The 22,323-nt window shown below is 33.9% G+C and overlaps 1 protein-coding gene across 2 annotated transcripts in view; it reads right to left on the bottom strand.

The window, feature by feature from the left end:
- Positions 1-1,933: 1,933 nt before the first annotated feature.
- Positions 1,934-22,323, bottom strand: part of Cog3 (conserved oligomeric Golgi complex subunit 3) — a 195,956-nt gene continuing 175,566 nt past the window's right edge. For both annotated transcript variants that reach the window (XM_090414006.1, XM_090414005.1), the window contains exons 19-20: positions 9,795-9,893; positions 1,934-2,406 (exon numbers count right to left, since the gene is read on the bottom strand). In XM_090414006.1, the coding sequence (XP_090270132.1) occupies positions 2,302-2,406; positions 9,795-9,893 (204 nt within the window). In that variant the 3' untranslated portion in view covers positions 1,934-2,301. The remainder of the gene's footprint in view (positions 2,407-9,794; positions 9,894-22,323) is intronic.

Raw genomic sequence — 22,323 nt, 5'->3', positions numbered from 1 at the left:
TCAAATCTCTTAATGGGTTTAATAGTTAAGTTACAAATGAGATATCCTGGGATATGAACCTGTGTACAAGGTTTACTAAGAGTTTAATTTTGTTTTCTTTTTTACTTTGAATGCAAGTGTCAACCACAGAGTGCATGACAGAAGTAAATACAGTAGTCCCCTCTTATCCATGGGGGATACATTCCAAGACACCTCTCCCAGATAGTTCTGAACCCTATATATATATACTGTTTTTTCATAGTTTAATTTATAATTTAGACACAGTGAGAGATTAACAACAATAACATACTGTAATAAAAGTTATGTGAATGGAATCTTAGCAACCTCAGCATACATTTTTTTATTATTATTTTATGAAGTTGAGAATTTTCACTTAAAATTAAGCACTGTATGGCTTCTCTTTGGCATATCTGAATTGCTAGCATCACTACTCTTGCACTTGGGCCATTACGTAAAATAAGGGTTACTTAAACACAAGCACTGCAGTACCACAGCAGTCGATCTGATAACTACTCAGAACGGTGTGCAATTTAAAACTTGTGAATTGTCTATTACTAAAAGAAAGAGCAATATGGCTTCGTTTTGACGATGTAAAATTATAGGCAAAGTGGATACTAGATCCAACATTACTTCAAAGCCGAATGTTTATAGAAACTATGAAAGTTTTGTAACTTGACCTGAGAGCTTACAAGAATACAATCCTTGGTATCCCTGAGTTGCCTTAGCTACTTAAGTCAAGTAGTACAAGCTAAGGCAACTCGGGGATGCTGAGGATTGTATTCTCATAATCTTTCAGGTCAACTTAGGAAACTTTCATAGTTTCTACATATGTTCGGCTTTGAAATAATGTTGGATCTAATATCCACTAAACTGATGGAATTTTCCATTTAATAATTTCGGACAGAAGTTGACTGCAGATAAAGGGGGAGAGGACTATGGTATGCATCCCCCTCACAGAACTTACTCATTGTAGGAGGCCCACTACTGGTTCATTATTATATAAGTGGTCACAGTGTAACCACTTATTTTCTAACAACTGAAGATTCTTTAAATTTAATTAAATGTTTTGAGAATGGTGAGTTGGGATGAGAACTCTGTTGTAAGAATGATAATTCTGATTATCAATTCATTGAACTTGAGATTTTATTATATAAGATAGTAAATGACAATTCTCTTCTGCTTTCACTAAAAACCATAATCACTGTTAGTTTTGTAAAATAATCATTTTAATTCACTAAAGAAAATTCTAAATCCTGTAATATGGCATATCACCAGGTTTGAAAATGCAATTTTTATTTTCAGTTGTACATAAATAAAGCTTCATTATTTCTTATTTCCACCTTTTTTTTTCATTCTTAGTGGTTTCCAAAAAATAGATTAGTAAGTCTTTTCTTGGAAATAAACTCCAAAAACAGAAATGTTCAATTCTTTAAAAGAGAGAGATGATATTTTTATTATTATTACATAACATCTCCAAGGAGTCCAAGACTCATCAAGGGAGGGTGCCTACTCTACAACTCTCCGGCTCAACCACAAATACCTTCATCTACTGCTCACACCACTAGTATTTCCACAGACAGTTGCAAACATCCATGCCCATAGTGGGATTTGAACCCGCAGCCTTCTGGCTGGATACACTAACCACTTGGCCAACCAGGCCGGCAAAATAACATTTGAGAATTCTTAGAACAATTTTATTATTTTGAAATTGCATTGTACTTAGAGCCACAATAAAATTACTTTTGCTTTGCTGTGAAGAGTGGGTAGGGATTTGTGTTAGTATTGTGTTGAAATGCATTTAGTGATTTATTGGTTATTCATATAGCCTAAATAAATGTATTTTTCACCTTCCTAGAAAGCATAAGACATAAAACAATTTTCCAGCATGAATGTGTTGATGCAGGCATCTCAAAATGAAATAATGAATCAAAACTTCATGAGATTTAATGCAAGATATTTTATATCTTTCACTTTGTCTTTCTCAATTTTTTTTTACACAGAATACTCCAAAATTATGTACATGTTTTTTTTTTTTATAATAAAATAAAATAATACAAAAGTACTTTACAATGGTAATGTTCAGAAATCATCTACAAATTGATTCCAGCTATGATACTATGTTTGGGGATGTGAGCTAGAGCAATCCCTAATGCTAATAAATTAAAATTTCATTCAATTTTTGCTCCTTTGGCATGATCGTAAAAATTTCAGGATTGATACAAATAACAGATTAATGCTGTTTTGTGTTCCAGTTTTATTGGAAAAAAAAATTGACATTCAAAGAAAGGCCACTTGTAGTATTCACGGATTAGATGCAATACTATTTCTTTTGCTGCTAATAGCTGCTGCATTAATTTTTTCTTTCTGATCACTAAGTAATATAGATGAAGACAGCACAATATTTATCTAGAAAGAAAAAATATATAGTAATCATCTATTATCTGATCTCCTTTGTAAACTATCAAAATATTAGATATTCATACACCATATATGGTCATGTACTAGTCTTTATAATGCCTAAGGATCCTTTCATTTCAAATTATTGATAAAAAAATAGGCTACAAAATGTGTATACAGAATTCATAAACATAACCCATTTGTCTTGTCTGTTATTACAAAATATTAGATTGCATTTATAATTAAAATCAAGTAAATTATAAATGTAAATTGGTATGTAACAAATTTTCGAGTATGAAAAGGAGCTAACTTCAACTAATTGCTTGTTGGTAGAGATAAATACAAATTTAATCATTTTTGTGAACTGATGTTTAGTAATTAAAAAATCTATAAATATATATTTTTCAGTGAAAAGAGCTATACATTTCAACAGCAGATACCTTCAGAAGTTCCATTCTTGTCAGCTAAAATAAAATGTTAGGCACTGGCATGTAATGCTAATTAGGAATGTGCCAAACCATAATTTTGCAAAATGCTGAATATTCAGTTTGAAAGTTAACCAAAGCGAATTAAATTTTATGTTTTTTGGGGAAAAATACACATTAAAAAACTGATAAAAATTTTAATGCATGCTTTTTTTTTTGTTCAAAACATTTGTGTATAAAATTTAATTTAGCAGAACAAAGAAAGACTGAAAAATATGTTCAATAATACTTCACATTACTTCAAATAAAGAACCTGTGGCATAAGAGTTGCCTTAGCTTGCATATTAAAAGACATGAGAGGTGTTCGTATTACCTTTTATGTAGGAATTTTTTTTATTAAACTTTTGCTAGATTGAAAGGTGTCACTAACTATTGGTTCACATCAGAGATCAAAAAGTAACCTTAACAGAACAAAAACTCAACACCAAAACAATCCTCTGCTAGTGAATTGTATTTTTCATAAATGAACTGCCATCAGTACATAAAAGTAATTATCAGAAAAGGATCATTTTGGCATGGTAAAATAAACAGATCAATCCATATGTATATAAAATAGAAATTTTTTTAAGTAATCCAAATTAAAAAAATTCCACTGCTGAAGATTATATTCACATAAGCTCTGATCTTTTTTTATTATGGATTATTTTACATTGCTGAAATGAAGACTTTTATGCCCTTCTTTGATTAAAAAAAAAAAGAAGTAAAAATAAAATGTTTGTTTTCTGAAAATAAAAAACTGTAGCAAAGAGGCTTCAGTATATCATTAGCAAGATATTGAGAGGAAAATATTATGGATCCATACATGCTTTATAGCCAAATATTAAAAAATGTACCACAACTATGTGAAATATACCTTTATCATAAGCTCTCTAATAAAATCTCAAAACATTTATAAATTTTATAAAGTTTTTTAAATTTAAATGTATCCATATATTCTCTGCTACTATTTTTCTTATTTATTCGAAATTAAAGTCTCTTTGCTCTATACTTTAATATTTGAATATGCACCTACTGAGAGTCCACTTGTGAATTTAACTTTCTGATATAGGATTGTTGTGGAATATTTAACACAAGGTATTGCTCTAAAATTTTGTATTGTCTATGATGAAAACGAAAAGTTTGTAACATTTAAACAGTGAAATCCTGTGCAGAGTTAATGTCCTTTAAATACTGAAAGCCAAGGCAACATTCTCATAAGCTCTCTGGTAAAATTTTGAAACTTTAAATTTATTTTCTGCTTTCTATAGCTGGATCCACAACATTCATTTCAATATGATAAAAGTATAATTAAATTTTATAGGAAACATTGAAAAAAAAACAGTACAGCATAAAAATCAGAATAAATACTTATTTCCTAAAATAAAAATATTAATGGAACTTTTATTTTAAATAGTGAAATATAGAGAATAATTATGGATCAAACTGAATTGATAAATTATGATGTAGGAAAAGAATTTTTTGTTTTTGGAGAGTTCTATATTTGATTTGGAAAAAACTGTCGAATATGCTGGAAGCTGATGCCAAAAGAAATTTTTTCAGAAATTACACTGCAGAAATAAATCTATTTATTAGGTTTTAGCAATTGAATATGGCCTGTTATCCAGTGCAATTATTTTCTATAATGGAATGCATAGATTTTGCCTGTTTGTCATTTGCACCTTTTTTTAGATTATTAATTAATGTCAAACAACATTTGTTGTTTTGGTGAATTTATTTTAAATTGTGACTGCTTACTTGTTCTTGTATTGTGGCTTGATAAATCAGTTTCACTGCCTATGCTTTTACATGATTAATTATAGATGCATACATCCTTTTTCCTGTATAACTCAGATATTTTTTTTTTTTACAAATTTTGAATCTTTGCATAAATCATAAAATTATTGAATATTACTTTATTATTATTTATTGCCAAACTGTAATACTCTATAATATAATCAAACTTTTAAGCCTGCATAATATAAAATAAAAACACCAAAATATCTTTGAAGTGATGCAAGATAAGGGGAGGCTTCCCCAGATTTGTTACGATGCACGTAACATGAATTTTTCCACTTCAGCTGGCTGAATACCAAGTCTTGCTACTGATTCAGCCAAAACCGAATATCTGAAGAACATACTGAATTGGCCAAATTGATAGCCCTGCTTCATACTATGAATCATCAGCAAACAGCTGATTTCCTGTTGGATCCTTCCCAATATCATTAATGTGCAGAATGAACAACACTGGTCCAAGGACTAATCCCTGAATTACCCTGCTGGTCAATACCCCCTCCCATATACTACTTCCCAATACCTGTCCTTCAGCCACCTATTTATCCAAGTCAATAGTTTATATTTCATTCTTATATTCTCCAGCCCATTTCTGTAGGCAAGTTTTGTTTTTACCAGTTTCTCTAAAATTTCTGCCATTACAAGATACAAGGTTGGTGCAAATTTCCTATTCAGTCTGCTCTTCATGAATCATCTCAAAATTGAACATATGCAGTGAATCGTTATAACAAAATGTTAAGATATTTAAATATCTTGACATGCTTTTGTTTTAAGGAAACCATTATTGTTAACTTAGGTAATTGAAGATGAAATAAAAGGTGTATAAAATATTTGTTAAAACAATATTTTATTATAAGAAGAATATAGCAGCAGTGCTTGTAGGCTTGCTATTAGTAGCTACTAATGAGGCTGTTAACCTTAGAGTGTATCTTGGCTATGTTATTGGTGGAAACAGCTTATCATTCAGCAGCATGAAGAATAGGCAATATATACAATACCTTCCAACACTGTTGGAATTAAAATACTTATAGACGTTTTTTATACTGAGTGCAATGAAATGATTGTCAAGTGGAAAAGTTCAGATAAACATATTCAGTCCACTAGTACTGAAAATTCCACTTTACTATCTGTGATACCCAGCTGTCGTGATGTCATTTCATGCAGTCGCAACTGAAAGAATACAACAATGTATGCTCTACTGTGATATAAAATGAACAGCTGAAGGACACAAGAGAGATAATAAAAAATGGAAAGGATAGAAGAAGAATATAAGGGAGAATCAGAAATAATTCCCTTTTGTTTTTGGCACTTGCTTGAAGTAAGACATGTTGAATACACAGATATGAGTTGTCATTTTCTTGTGCAACTATCTGCAAGAAATTTTGTTGCAGCTGTTTCCTTTAATGAACTTAAGGACTGATGAAGAACATGTTTTGATTTTCCAGAGCAAGATAGTTAAGTTGTCCGTTGTCTGAATCTCTCACTAAAATATCTGAATCTCTGCTTTTGCAGATATCTTGTATTTAATGCCAAGAGACCCAATATTTTAAGGTTATGTATTTGTGTGAGTGAGTAAAAGGGTTACTGTTGTTTTAATACAAATTTATTTTATATATATTATACATACACATATAAAACTTAGATTTCATGTAAGTAGCATAATGAAGCACCAAATACAATGCTTGGAAAGAAGTCAATGGACACTTGTGTGAGGAACAAACAGCCATGATTCCCACTTTGATAAGATGTAGGACCCCCTTTTGCTGCAATAACTGCAGCAATCTTATGAAGCATACTTTCCATGAGCATATAATAGCGATCAATGAGAATTTTGGACCATTCTTCTACAGTTCATCCCACAGATGTTTGATTAGGGCTTTGTGGAGCCAGTCAAGTGTGGTGATGTTCACAAACTACATAGTTACAGCAGCAGCCTTATGACATGGTTCATTGTCTTGCTGAAAGAGACAATGGCCATTTCACAGAAAAAACACACAGTGAGAAGCATTGCAGTGTCCAGATAACTCTGAGTTCAATTCATAGTGAAGAATTTATGGACACACAACACGAAGAAGCTCTGAGTTCAATGTTCGTCGCACCACAAACAGAGGTTCCAGGCCAAATCTGGGAAAAACAGGAACATACCGTCACCTCTGAATTTCATAGTTGGGATTATGTGCTCTGCTACAAGATGTTCACTGGGAAAGCATCTGTCCATCTACTCAGTAGAGGGTGTAGTGTAATTCATTGCTCCATAATACAGCTTTCTAAGCTTCCATGTCCCACTGTACACTCTTTGCATCACTGAAGACGATGCTGCATATTGCTGTCCTACCACGGAAACCCATGTTTTAAGCCTCGGTTCTGAATGTTTTTGTGCAGATTCATGTTCCAGTCGATGCCCGAAACTCCACATTCAACATGTCAGTCAATGAGTGATGGTTTTTACATATCCTTTGTAGCACCCTACAGTCACATTTGGTGAGTGGTGGGTCGTCCACTGCAAGTATCACTTGTAACTGACACCCTGTGCTTCCATAGTATGGTATCACTTATTGTTGACCAGGGAAGACCCAATTTTTGTCAGTGCACATACAAACATGCTTGTTAAGAACTTTTGATATGCTTTCTTCTCTTCCTAGATTGTCTCTAACTTCCTGAGTCCACCATGGTGTTCTTAATTTTCTATCCTTAATGGCAGGTTCACCACATGCCTCCCTGGCAGAATAAACCAGTTTTCTTCAGTCTGCCACTGAATTTAAGGTGTGGTTCTGTTTTTAAACCATTTCAATTTTTCTTGAATAATGTTGTATATTTAAGTCTACAAATCAAAGATACCAAAAAATTATGTACTCTTGGTTTAATCCTTTATCCAAGTGTAAGCAAACAAAGTTTGCACCTGAAGTATTTTCAGGACTGTGACAACTCATATATAGAAGTTAATGACTTCACATTACTTGCCTTAGCATACCATAATGCAAAGCACATATCCTTGCAGACATGTATATTGCTATGCATTATGGGAAGGTTCACTACACAGACCAGTTTTGACCTTTATTGAGGTTTCATCAAGGTCGAAACCCTTGTCATAATGCATAGCAATATACATGTCCACAAGAATATGTGATTTGCATTATGGGATACTAAGGCAAGTGATGTGAAGTTATTAGCTTCTATATACGAGTTTCCCCAGTCCAGAAAATACTTCAGGTGCAAACTTTGCTTACACTTGGATAATGGATTAAACCAAGTATATAATTTCATGGCATCTTTAATTTATAGTATAACCAAGTGGAAAAACCTCCATCTCTAATCAAGAGTATTATAATAATAATGAGTTGTAACACCTTTTGGCTATTCATATATGAAAATATGACTTCTGCATTACTTCAACCTTAATATCACTTCTGGGTCTGGCTTCCACTGATGAGACCTCAATAAAGGTTGAAACCGGTGTGAGTAGTGAGCCTTCTCATAATGCATAGCAATATGCATGTCTGCAAGGATATGTTATTTGCATTATGGGATACCAAAGCAAGTTATATGAAGTCATTAGCTTCTATAAATGAGTTGCCTGGGTCCTGAAAATACTTCAGGTGCAAACCGTAAGCTTATGCTTGAATAAGTGTAATATGAATAATAATATAAATAATTGCTCCACCTTTGCAAGGAGTGCCCTGGTGTTGTACCACCTTACCCCAGTCCTGAAGATACTTTCAGGCGCAAACTTTGTTTGCTCACACTTGGATAAAGGATTAAACTAAATTTATTAAACCTCCCTCGATGAGTCTTTGGACTCCCTGGAGATGTTGCATAATAATAATAAAGGATTAAAAACCAAGTATATAATTTCTTGATATCTTTAATTTATTTAAGTCTACAGTTTATCTGAAAGCTGCTAATTTTTATTATTTTTTTTAAACTTTCTTAGAAGTAAATGGTGATCACTTCTTATTTCAAACTCTCTGTATATTCTTGTGTCCTGAATCAGCACAAAGAAAACACTGCCAACAGTAATAGCGTCAACGAGAAGTTTCTTATTTGATGTCTCTTCATGTTTATGTGACTCGCACCCATGAAAAAAAAAAAATTAAACCTATAGCACGTTAGTACCATTGATAGGCTAAGGACTTTATAGACTTTTTTTTTATTTTTACAGTCGAGAACTCCTGCTCTAGAGATCAAGCACAGGACTTTTTAAAAGCCACTTCAGAGCTCCAATAAGTAAGATAACAGTCTCACCAGGTGCCTTCTGTGGAATTATATGCACAAATAACTCACTGTTCAACTTCCCATTTTGATGTTTGCTCACATTACTCAACCGAAACAGCCTGCAATTCTTTTTCTTTCTCCGATCATCAACTGCCCGAATATATATTTTGTATGTGTTATTATTTAGAATTTCACTGATTTTAGTTTTCTTCATGATAGAAGTTGCAATGAAAATTTTTTTCCTTGCAAAACCCCAAAGAAATCATTTAATAATCTTTCATTTGGATTTGTTGGGAAAAAAAAAAACAGTGCTAATTAATTTATAACTTTAGATATTTATTTGGTTCTTAAAATTAACTACTGGCTAGCACGCTCTTTTCTGGTTGATCAAGTTGATAACTTTCCAACCAACAGGCTATAGACTTGAATCTCACTGTGTCTTTACATACAATTTTTACTACCTGATGTGAGACCACTATCCTACTTACGGGAAGATTGAAAAAGTACTGTTTGATCTCTAGAGCAATGGAACTGAAATCTTAGTACATCCATAATACTAAATGTACAATAGTTTAAAAATTTTTTGTGAACGGAGTTTACATTACAAAAAAAAAAAAAAAAGTAACCATTCAGAAATTTTCAACGCATTAATTAATGCCACAGTATGTTTTCATTTAGGTAACTAGAAAAAGAACACCGTTATTTAAATTCAGTGCATCTCCAAAAACTGACACAGTTTATTAAAATAAAAGGTGAATTTCACACACATTTTTTTTTTTTTTTGAAGTCAGTTCTTTCTTATACAACAATGAAATTATCTGGTTGTAATCAGAGGAGCTTAAAAATTATAAAATTCTACCTTTCCAGAAATTTCAATTAAAATCTATGCATTTACTTTTATACCTAATATATTTTTTTATGATGAATTACCTGATGGATAGAAGGGCATCCAATAATTAGCTGTTCTTCTTCGGTGTAATTTGCTGATATAATTTTAATTAATTGTTCAAATGTAGTCTGAATTCGAGTCTGTGGAGAAAAAGGAAATTTTTAACATAGTACACACAAATTATATTTGTCAATAATGGAATTCAAATAAACCTCATAAATGTTAATATAAATAGAAATTAACTGACATGAACAGAACTTTTCTCCAAGAAGAACGAGAAAAAATAAATATAGTCACATGGTGATTAGAATTTAGAATTATAAAAATTATGGAAACAAAAACTGTGCTAGAGTAAAACTTCAGTTTAATATAAACCAAAATAAAAACTTGATGTTTTGACCTTCACATTAAAGTCATCATCTGGAGTATACACATATGCAGGTATCCTTCGATGTTACCGCATATATCAAAATCGTGTTAATCAAATCTAATAATCAATGGTAAAAATTACAATTCGTCCATGATCGATTACTGTATTAATAATTCGTGTTATATGGTACTCTTAGGGAAGATAAAAAATAAATGCAAAGTAAATGTTTAATAAATACTTGTACCTACATTATTTACTGCAATCTTTTTATCAAAAGAAGTTATCAAGAATCGTTTCAACAGTTTTAGTTTTTTTTCTTATCGGCATAAATTCTACCATAACAAGCAACGACTCTCCAGACCTCGGCAAACAAGCAATAAAACATAAAAAACATTGCAAATATAATACATGATGGTACAAATTAAGTGGATATTGAATCCAACATTATTTCATCGCCAAATATAGAAACTACAAGAGTTTCGTGCCGAATATATAGAAACTAAAAGTTTCGGCAGATGCAAGCATAAGCAAACCTTATGGGCAATTCATAGTAAAGGTGGAGTAAGCTCCAGATCACTTTCCTTAGTATTTTCCATAATGTAAAGCACATCTCCTAGAGCAGTGCTTCCCAAACTTCTGGATGTCAGGGTCCCCTATGGAAAAATTAAAATATTTCACAGCCCCCCCCCCCCCCCCCCCCGAAAAAATCGCAATGTAGACATTATTTTCATCCCCCTCCCCTAAATAACATATGGCCCCCAAGGGGGCTGCAGCTCACAGTTTGGGAAGCACTGTCCTAGAGGACATGTATGATAAATAAGCCTTTGGCTGTCTATTTCAGTAATACATGATGGTTTATTTATTTTCAGTTACAATCTAGAAATTATTGAATAAAGAATAAAAAAAACAACTAAATCATACTATACTGACATCGGAGTTGCGGTATCTCTCAGATACAATTTACTGTAAAATATCACAAACCTTTACATAACATGTGTTAAACCAAACTGACAGCAAAAAACAGTGCGGAATATCACTCATAACATATGAATGCACAGCTACTACAAAATAAATCTTACCTACAAAAAATGAGGTACAGCCATGGGCTCACCCCCCCCCCCCCAATTGCTAACTTTTATATGCAAGCTTTTGAGCAACTTGCTCTAGATTCCTTTACTTTAAAAAACTTAGTTTGGCTTAGATATGTTGACGATGTTTTCATTATCTGGCCACATGGCCGCCAAACATTAAACACCTTCCTCAGCAACCTGAACGAACAACATGAGCACATACAATTTACTATTAAAATTGAAAATCAGAACTCACTTCCTTTCTTGGATACACTGGTATCCAAGCCTACACATACCAGCCAATATATACACGCTAACTCATATCACCACCCTTCGCAAAAACTTGGAGTCATTAACAATCTCAAAAATAGAGTTATAACAATTTGCGCTAAAGAACAAACTCTTAAACAAGAATCACAAATGATTAGCGATACATTTATATATAATGGCTACAGCAAAAATACTATCAATAGAGTTCTTCATGAAAGATACATATAATATAGATTACAGTAAAACCATAGCTATCCCATACATTAAAATTAAACAGAATTCTACACAGAATTCTAAACCACCTATAAAATTAAAAAACATATTCAACTCCTCTAAGGATTCTCTCCCCTTGTTGGCTCACCCTGGAATTTACCTTATATTGGTGAAACTTGACGTACCATCTCTATCTGGAAAAAAGACAAATGACACATTAAATTTAACAATTTTGGTGAAGCAGGCCTCTCAGATCATGCTCTTAACACCCTACACCAAATTGATTTGAAAAGTACATGTTCTTTATATCATATGAAAATTTAAAGAAGCCTGTGAAATTTTGATTAACCATCCTAACCTTGACAATAATTGTGGCATAAAAATCACAATAATTTGGATGGCACACATTCAGCCCACTTAGTTCTTAAAGTTTTCCAGAAAAACCTGACTTTAGGAATCGAAGCAATTATTTCAGCTTTTATTGGCCACCATCCATACTGTTTTGTTTTAATTTATATGTATACTTATTATAAGTAACTTTGTGTGAACATGTTGCTTTCCATCTTAATTTATTTTTGTAACCAAATAGATAATGGGAGCCTCCATAGCTCAGTCGGTATAGGCAAAGCCCTTTGGTTGGAAAGACCTGGGTTCGATTCCCATTTATGACGTGAGGAACTTGTATCTGGTCTCTTTCGACTAAAGGTGAGTTAGCCGGTCTCATACGGAGGTAGAGAGTTTATTCACCCGGAAACTCGGGTTTTTCGTCTCTCAGAAAAGGCAAACCAGCCTCATGAACACACACACGGATTACAGTCATGAAGAGATAGGGTCCTCACCACATGTCGTTATGCCCATAGTTAGCCATGAGTCACATCATGGTAGTCAACCTCCTAGATAGGAGACGGCACTTGAATGGGAGATAATAAGAGGACTCTACTGTTGATGTAGTAAGGTTTTTTCCCCCACCAGAGGTCAGGCCAATAGTTTTAACGGTTGACCCTATCAAACCATGTAGATTGTAATACAGCTTGTCTCTTTGTATATATGTGTATACTCCAGATGATGACCTTGATGCGAAGGTCAAAATATCTAGTTTTTTAATTCCGGTTTATATTAAACTGAAGTTCTACTCTATCATAGTAGTAGTTTTCATATGATGATGAATTATCATCATATGAATTTTTATGATGAATTATAATATAAAGCATTATATATATAAATATTATAATACAAATTTATACAGAGATGGTTTCCATCATTCACTGGAATTTTATAATGCATAACTTGTTCTGGTTTTGAAGATTGTTTTAGTACCTGTGATTATGGAAGAATGGGCTGTATTTCAAACATTCAAGTGTTTTGTTCAGAACTCAACACTTCCTTTAGAAACAATGTTAAAGGAAGTTGTGGTTAGGTTATCCAAATAAGCACACAAGACTTGGCAAAGACTTGACTCGGTACTATCAACATAAGAAGCCTGAATGGCAAAGAAATGGGGCTAACTGAGGAATTAGATAAGTACCAGATCGACATAATAGGGGTGACTGAAACAAAAAAGACAAAAACTGGTGAGATCTTTCTGAGCAATAAATACAAAATGTTATATTCAGACAATGACAATCAAGGAAAAGAAGGAGTAGCCATAGTATTCAACACAAAATACGAGGCTAATCTTCTTGAATGGCAGTCAGTCTCAAGTAGAGTAATGTGGACAATGAGACTTATTTGTGACTATGGTCCCACAGAAGGTTCTACTAAGGTAGAAGAGGAGGAATTTTTTGAGGCTTTAGAAAAAGCAACTGACACAATGAAAAAGGAAAAGTTGGTCCTTGTTGGGGATCTAAATAGCAGAGTAGGAAATGATTATCAGACATACAAAAATATTTTGGGAAAATTTGGAGAAAAGAGTAAAGCTAATAATAATGGCAAATATCTGTTGAATTTCTGCTCAGGATATGGACTGGTTATTACTAACACCATGTTCCAACATAAAAATGTGCACAAATTCACATGGAGAGAAGAGGCAATGAATAAGAAAAGTCTCATTGACTATGTTATTGTTGATAGTGATGTTTTCTCCCTGGTGCAGGACACCAGAGTGTACAGAGGATTTGAAATTGGAAGTGATCACTATTTAGTCTTGAGCAGGATAAAATTGAATTTTATATTGAAAAGAATAAAATGTAAGAAAGTTTTAAAGCGAATAAAAGTTGAGCAGCTCTCAGATGTGAACTGTAGACTAAAATACACAAAGATTATTGAAGAAAAAATGAAAGAGTTTGAGAACAGCAACCAAACCTTGGAGATTCAGTGGCAAACTCTGAAGAAAACATTGATTGATTTTGCCAGAGAGGCATGTGGTGAGGTAGTCTGCAAGGATAAAAAAATCAGAACTCCCTGGTGGACACGGGAAGTTAAAGAGGCAGTGAAGGAAAAGAAGAAAGCATATCAAAAGTTCCTGGCAAATAAGTCAGCTTGTGCTCTTAGAGAATACAGAGACAAATGCAAGAATGCTAAACAGTGTGTAAAACTAGCTAAACAAAAGTCATGGGTGGACTTTGGCAAGAATATAGAAAATAAATATCAAGAAGGTGGCAAAATATTCTGGAGGTTGTTGAAGAAGCTTAGGAATGGAGGAAAGAATGCTGTAAAAGGAGTTAGAGATGATAAAGGTGACATGAAAACAGGAAAAAAAGATATCCTTGAAATATGGAGTAATTATTTTGAAAAACTGCTAAATGAAACAAGCAGTGATGACAGCTTAGTGGTAAAAAACACTGACCGGGCATGCAGTCAGGAATACATATCCATACTTGAAGTAGAAAAAGCCATCAAAGGCTTGAAATGTGGAAAGGCAGCAGGAGTAGATGATATTCGACCAGAAATGCTCAAGTATGGAGGTGTAAAAGTCTTACAGTGGCTGCACTGCTAGTTCAGAATGCCTGGACAGAGGGATGAATTCCAGACGATTAGAGTAGAGCTCTGATAGTACCCACATATAAAAAGGGAAATAAAACTGAATGTGACAATTAAAGAGGTATTTCCCTACTGAGTGTTCCTGGCAAGATGTATGCAAGTATACTTGAGAAACAGTTAAGAAGAATTGTGGAAAGAAAGCTTGGTGAAGAACAAGCTGGATTCAGGCCAAATAGAGGCTGTCAGGATCAGATCTCACTTTACGACAAATAGTCGAGAAAGCATGGGAATATAACAAAGATCTGTATTTAAGTTTTGTCGATCTGGAAAAGGCATATAACAAGGTGCCAAGAGAGAAGCTATTCAATACACTACAATTATATGGTGTCAATGGGGCATTATATCAAGCAATACTTAGTCTTTATTTGAGTTGTAAGTCAGCAGTTAGAATTGAAGGAAGTACAGGAAGATGGTTTAATGTTAAATCTGGTGTGAGACAAGGATGTACATTATCCCCTCTGTTATTCATTATCTATATGGATCACATTATGAAGGAAAGTGGTATTAAACATGATATCAGAATTGGAGATGTTAATATCAGCTCTTTGCTTTATGCGGACGATGTTATACTTCTAAATAAATCCACTACAAGTCTGCAAGATTCTCTGACTAAATTGAATATCTGTTGTAATAGATATGGTATGAAGGTCAGCAATAAAAAGACAAAGACAATGAAAATAGGCAGAATCATTGAAAATGTCAACTGTGTTGTGAATGGAGAACCTGTGGAACAAGTGAAACATTTCAGCTACTTAGGCACGATTTTTACTGTAGATGGTAAATTAAATATAGAAATAGACAACAGAATCAGCAAAGCTGGTATGGTAGGAAGTCAATTGAATAAATTCATATGGAATAAGAGAGAAATTAGTCGGAACACTACATTAGCTGTATACAAGACAATGTTCAAACCAGTTTTAACTTATGGATCTGAGAGCTGGATCAGAAATAAAACACTTGACCAAAGACTAGAGACCGAAGATATGAGAGTCCTGAGAAAGATTAGAGGCATGAACAGATGGCATCAATGGCAATATCATATTAAAAACGAGGATATTAGGAAAGAACTTGATATTGTCAACATCCAGGAATGCGTTAGCAGAGCAAATCTCAGGTGGTATGGTCACTTAAACAGAATGGGCGAAGAAAGACTAGCAAAACAAGTGTTCTCTGCCAAGTTGGCAGGAAAAAGACCCAGAGGAAGACCAAGATATAGGTGGATTGATATGGTACAAAGTGCCTTAGATGATAGAAATATAAGATCTGATAATGTTTGAGTCTTGACAAGTAACAGACTGATTTGGGGGAAAATTGTAGATAGAAAGTTAGTAATGATGAAATTTTTTTCATGTAATACTATCATATCCTGTACACCCCTTGAGGGTACATGCCAGGAATTTGATGATGATGATAATGATGACTTGGCAAATAGGTGATCAGTGATGGATAATCCTCCTTTCTGTGAATGCTTTATTGAGGTGAATTTCATGTACAGAAAAATTGAGAGATTTTCATTTCCTTTTAATGCTCCATTCCAATAATACTTCTGGTAATATATGTAATTACACTGGTGTCCAAAAGCTAAGAATGAACTACATTTTAACCTGTATATGAAAAAATTTTGATGACTATAGCCACGAATTATGTTTTGTTGTTATAATCAAAAAATTCTCTTCATACTCCATTGCAGAGCAAGGACTACCTCCTTATTTGAACACATTCCATTGGTTTGAAATGTGCCCAGAGCCTGGATACAAGGATATGTGAGAATCCAAACTCTCTGGCAATATCTGTAATTCTGCAGCTTTCTTCAAGCTTTCCAATAATTCTTCCTTACACGAAATTATCTAGACGATGTCTATGAGACATTACAAGATATCCAAGTTTCATGAAAGTAGTTTGAAGGAAGCTCCTTTTATGAAAGGAGTTTCCTTCAAATTCAATTTGTTTAGCACAGCCCTTTGCCCTTTATCTTGTTGAGTGTTACCACGTGACCCCTTTGCACACGATTCAAAAATCTGAATGTGTGCCCACTTTTTACTCAAAATTGTCAGTTATACAAATTGCCACAAGTGGATTCATCTGAATACATGATTATAATCTTTAGAAATAGTGTTTGTCCTTAGGTTTTGGACACTAGTGTAATTTATAGTTTCATTTTTATAGCCGTTCATAAGTTGGACATAGCCTGTGCTACCTAAACTTGAAATATTTCAATATTGAACATACACAAAAAGTGTGACACTCAAATTCCAAGAATGGCCTTGTACTCTCACGTGACTGCATTCTCGGACATGTCTGTACTATTGCCTTGAGTCGTATCAAAACAGTCAAGCTTTACAAAGCTGCGATAGAGTTTGCATATGTGCATCACTTTTGGCCAAAAAATGAGTGAAAAATTATAACAGCACATTATCATAAAGTTTTGTACAAAGTTAGGCAAAAGTGCAAGTGAAACAACTCTAAACTTGTTAGAGAGCAGTTTATGGTGATGCATGTATTTGAGTGGCATAAGGTGTAAAGAGGGATTGGAAGACAAGAGAGAGACAACAAAAGAACTGAACAACTACAAACTCATCAAACATGTGAAAATATGTTAAGTGTGGTAATTAGTTCAGCCTGACAAATGATTAAGTGTGTGGTTAATGGCAAAATAACTAAATTTAGACAGAGAAATAGAGAGGAAGATTTGGATTCCCAAATGAGAGATAAGTCTGAATTTTGAGTGAAAAGCAGCAGTGACTTGATGTTGTAATCTCCAGATCTTCTGATCAAATGAAACTCTGGACGTGTTAAGGTGGTTTATGGTGATGTTGCCATGAAAAAGCATATTGATTGGCATAAGAGGTTTAAAGAGGGACTAGAAGATGTGAGAGACAATGAAAGAACTAGGTAACAACAATTGACTGTTTTCTCATAGTTATTACTGATGATGAAACTTGGTGCTTCCAGTATGACCCTGAAACAAAATGCTCAAACATGCAATGGGAAAACATCCTCTTCATGACCAAAAAAAAAAGGCATCAATATCATGATTGTAGATTGTTTTTTTGATTGTAAGGGTTAGTTCATTTCAATATTAAAGAAGGAAAAATAATGAACCAACATTGTTATTCAGAAGTGTTAGCAAAGTTACATGAAGCTGGATCATCTATACAATTCCTCTGCACACGACGCAATAGCTGCCTGCAAGTTTCTAGCTAAATAGTCAATCACAAAATTGGACTATCCTCTGTATTCACCAGAACTTAGTCTCTTGTCACCTTAAACCACATCAGATTAAATCTGGCTGATTTATGTTTCCCATATACCTGTCTGTCAGCCAACCACTTATCCATGCCAATAATTTATATACTATCTACCAATAATCCAGACACCCCTGTTTGAAGTTCTTCATGTTGGAGGTTTAATGGAATATTTACAGCACTAGGAAAGGATAAAAACTAATTTTAATGTTTCCAATATTTCATTTCAGTCACTGATTTGTCTTCAGGAATTACAAATAACTCTTGTAACACACACACACAACACAATACTAAGTGAAACACATGGGTGACTAAAGTCCTATCTAGGTGGTGCGCTCTCTATTGACATTTGTAGGGGACCTAGGATGTAAAGTGGGACCTTGATAATTAATGTTTCCCAAATTTTGGGAAGCTTTATATTTATTTAAATTCGGTTGATTTCTGAGTATGGCTGCAAATTCTAAATACAGTCTTTCTTTTTTGAATTTACTATGGTGAAGCATGGTGGTTTTTCTCCAGGAGATCCTGTGGGTTGTATCCAAAGCATGGTCTACAAGGCCAGATTAACCATAGTCGTGATTGCAGGTGTATGATTTGTATTCTTCTAGCTAAATGGTTGCTGATCTACCTATCTGTCCGAAGTAAGCCAGCTTGCAGGAACGGGGTACTTTATATACTCCAGGCACTGAGAGAGGCGTGAGCTGATCTTTGGTAGATCATTAGTTTTTAATCCTTTCCTAGTGCTGTAAATATTCCATTAAACCTCCAACATGATGTCCTTCCAGCACTTAAGCCTCAACACACAGGTTATTTGAAGTTATGAAACATTCCAGGTTTGTTAATAACATAAAAACTGGTATGCAGATAGTAGGAAGCAGTATCTCATTGTAGCAGTTGAATACAGGTAGTATGGAATCACAACGTGAACTTCGTGACTTCGAGAGAGGAGTCATCGTGGGCTATCACATTGGTGGCATGTCCATACATGCCATTGCACTCAACTGGAGCATCCAAAATGAACAGCTGGCAATGTAATCAACAAATGGAGATGTTCTGGCATCACTAGTGCAGGAAAACACCCAAGGCAGCTGCCAAAAAAATGACTGACAAGGACAGGAGGGTGTTAAAACAGATGGCATGCAAAAACTAGCTACAGTCGGCACAGACCATCCATGATGAGTTCCAAAGCACCAGTAACACCATGGTGAGCACTAATACTGTACAAAAAGAACTTCATTTACTGGGTTTCCACAGAAGAGCAGTGGCACACAAGCCGAGCATCACAGTAATGAACAAGGTGGCTTGTCTGGCCTGGTGCAAAGAGCGTGTGAATTGGACAATTGACCAGTAGAAAAACAGTACTCTGGAGTGATGAATCAAGGTTTCCTGTTTCCAGTCTGATAGCAGGGTGTGGGTGTTGATGCAAAAGTTTATGCAAAATGTCCCCCCCCCCCCAAAAAAAAAGGGTGCAGGAGGTGATCAAAGCCCAAAGGTCAAACTCTAATGTTGGGTATGTCTGCTGGTATCAATTGTAAATTGCTAAAGTATCCAGACAGGGACAGTTACGCTGACAATTATTGGTAGATAGTGTATTACAATTCTACATTCTCTAGTTTATGCAACAGCCTTTCATGTGTAATCGCCTATCATAATTACTCAGTTAGTACTCATCTGGACAATTTAGATGCATTTCTTTATACCCACCAAATGAACTGCAAGCTCTGCAGCACCAACCACCATATATATATATATATTTTTTTTCCTACACCAGATAGCCTCAAACTCAATACTGTATGGGAAATTATTACGATTATTGCTTTCATTTGTTTCTATCATAACTGGACTCAAATCATCTGATATCATTAGTATTATCCCCAATTCTTTCTTATCTCTTCTGTCATTCCTAAAAATATTATATCCTTGCACTCAATTCCAGTTATAGCATCTTGACTTTGAGAGCCAGGTTTCACTAATGCCAACAATTTTAGTCTACAATGTATTCACCAAAGCAACAAACTCAACCAGTTTGGCATAATAAAAACACTAGTATGCAGAGCTAGAGCCATTTATTTGAATGACAATATATTCTAAAAAGACATACTCCAAACAATGTAACTTAGTTTCACTAATAATGGATATAATCCTAAAAGAGATGATTAAACCCTGCACCAAATAAGAGCAAACTAAGAGAAGCAATTCGATCACCCCAAAATATAGCTGTAGTTCCTTAGATGATTCCTAAAAATTTTTTTTTAAAATACGGGTAACCCTTGTATAATGTGGTACTTATACAACGCGGTTTCGATATAACGCGGTCTACAAATTGTAGTAACCCTTTATCTTTTTATATATTTTTCACCGTGCGACTTAAAAATCAATTCGTTAAATTTGCGCCTGCCCATATCGCACGTAGTTATAAGAAGAGAATTTATATTAGGGGAAATACCCTTTAGCATGCATGTACGTCAATTGTTTACCATATAAAGTGTTTATTGTTGAAAATTGCCTTCATTTTTTGCCAGGAAAGCGCTTTAAAAATCATAACTGTGTTAATCTCAAGCTGGGCATTATTTTCTGGTGAGTTACATACAATATGTAATGCTTTTTTATGTAAAAACTTATTTTTATAGTAATGGCCACTTAGAGGGCTTTTGCGATATGGTTGAAAACAAAGTTAGTGAATTAATTGATGGGAAAACAGATTTAAATGAGAAGGAACTGGTACAATTAATAGATGACGTTGAACCAAATGGCAGGGAAAGTTCTGCCGAAGATTCTGATTGTGATGAATCCATTAAAGAATTCAGTTTAAAGAAATTAGCAAAAGGATTGGACTTGGCAAGAAAGTTAGGAAGCTATTTTACGCATAATAATCCCTCAATGGAGCACTCCAGAAAATTCACGAGGCAATTGGATATTTGTTTAGCTCCATATTATGAACTTAATAAAAAATTGCAGCATAGTGGTAAGCAAGGGCTTATTACTGACTTCTTGATAACTAAACCCACAGAAGTATGCAATGAGAATTATACTAATAATGTCCAAGAGATTTCAAGTGATGCCGTTTGGCCAATCATAAATAAAGAACATCTACAAAATGTTTCTTTTGAAGACAGTGATGATGATTAAAATATGAACTTTATTTTATTTTGCCTAAAACATTTATGCATTATGCGCAATGAAGTTTACTACGATTTGTAATTTTTATAAGTTTATGCTGTACTATGGTATTTGTTTCATAGTTTATATGTTTTCTTAACTTACATGAAATACCTGAATTAAATAAAAATATATTTTTGTTGGATATGTAATTTTTTTTTATTATATAAACAACAAACGATTTCGGAACATAACCCTGGAATTATCATTTAGTTTCTATGTGATCTGAGTCTCGTATAACGCGATTTATATAATGCAACATTTCTATGGAACCTAATATCCGAATTACGAGAGTTACTTGTACTCAACAAATACCAATATTTAAACCAGTCTCCTCTTTAAAAGATCTACCCATTATCATACCAGAAGTGTACAAGGATATACTGCAAATATAAATTCCCTTATCATGAACAGTCTGGTAGATCTACAGCCAAATTGAGAAAAAAGAATAATACTAAAATTATATAGTTATGAATCAATATAAGCAGTGGATTAGCAGGCCACATATCTGATAATCTACATGCAATAGGGAAAGAAAACTCTTACCTAAAAAGACTGCTTCAAAAGGCATTCTGGGATTCAACTTATGCTTTATAGAGCACTCAATTTAAACAAATTTGAATATAAAAAAATTGCCAAATATCTGGACGAATGTCATCCTTCACCTAAATCAACAAAAAACTATATATCTTTGGACTGCACCTCTGAGTGGTATCAAAGTTAGTTCTCATTAAATTTTGTTTTGTTTACCTTTGTTATTGCTATCCTTGAAAATGCTTCAGTTATTGCACGTGAAATACTGAATAAAAATATTGAAAGTGAGATTTAAGTAGTGTGGTCTCTTTCGACTAAAGGTGAGTTAGCTGGTCTCATACAGAAGTATAGGGTTTTTTCACCTGGAAACTCAGGTTTTTCATCCCTCAGAACAGGCAAACTGGCCCCATGAACACACACATCTACAGGATTTCGGTTTCAAACACCTACATAGTGAAGTGTGGGTCTACACGTGAGCATAAATCAGGAGGAAATGGCCATAGTTATACATCAGGTGAAAACCACTTATATCAGTTTCATGTATCCTGTTATGCACATCTTCAGATTAAGTACAAATAGAATAAAAAGGTATTAACAGATGTCTAAATTAAGAGCTGTTATACATCAAATGAACTTATACCAGACTTCAATGTAACGTCAAGATGTCAGATGTGTGGCTCGTTGTTGTGATGTGCTTTTCAACTTCTCTTATGGCTTAATTCATTATCAA

The sequence above is a fragment of the Typopeltis vanoorti genome, chromosome 24 (assembly GCF_054136105.1).
Source record: "Typopeltis vanoorti isolate ZY-2024b chromosome 24, IOZ_Tvanoo_1.0, whole genome shotgun sequence".
Classification (NCBI taxonomy): Eukaryota; Metazoa; Arthropoda; class Arachnida; order Uropygi; family Thelyphonidae; genus Typopeltis; species Typopeltis vanoorti.
This window is presented reverse-complemented; position numbering and strand designations above follow the sequence as displayed.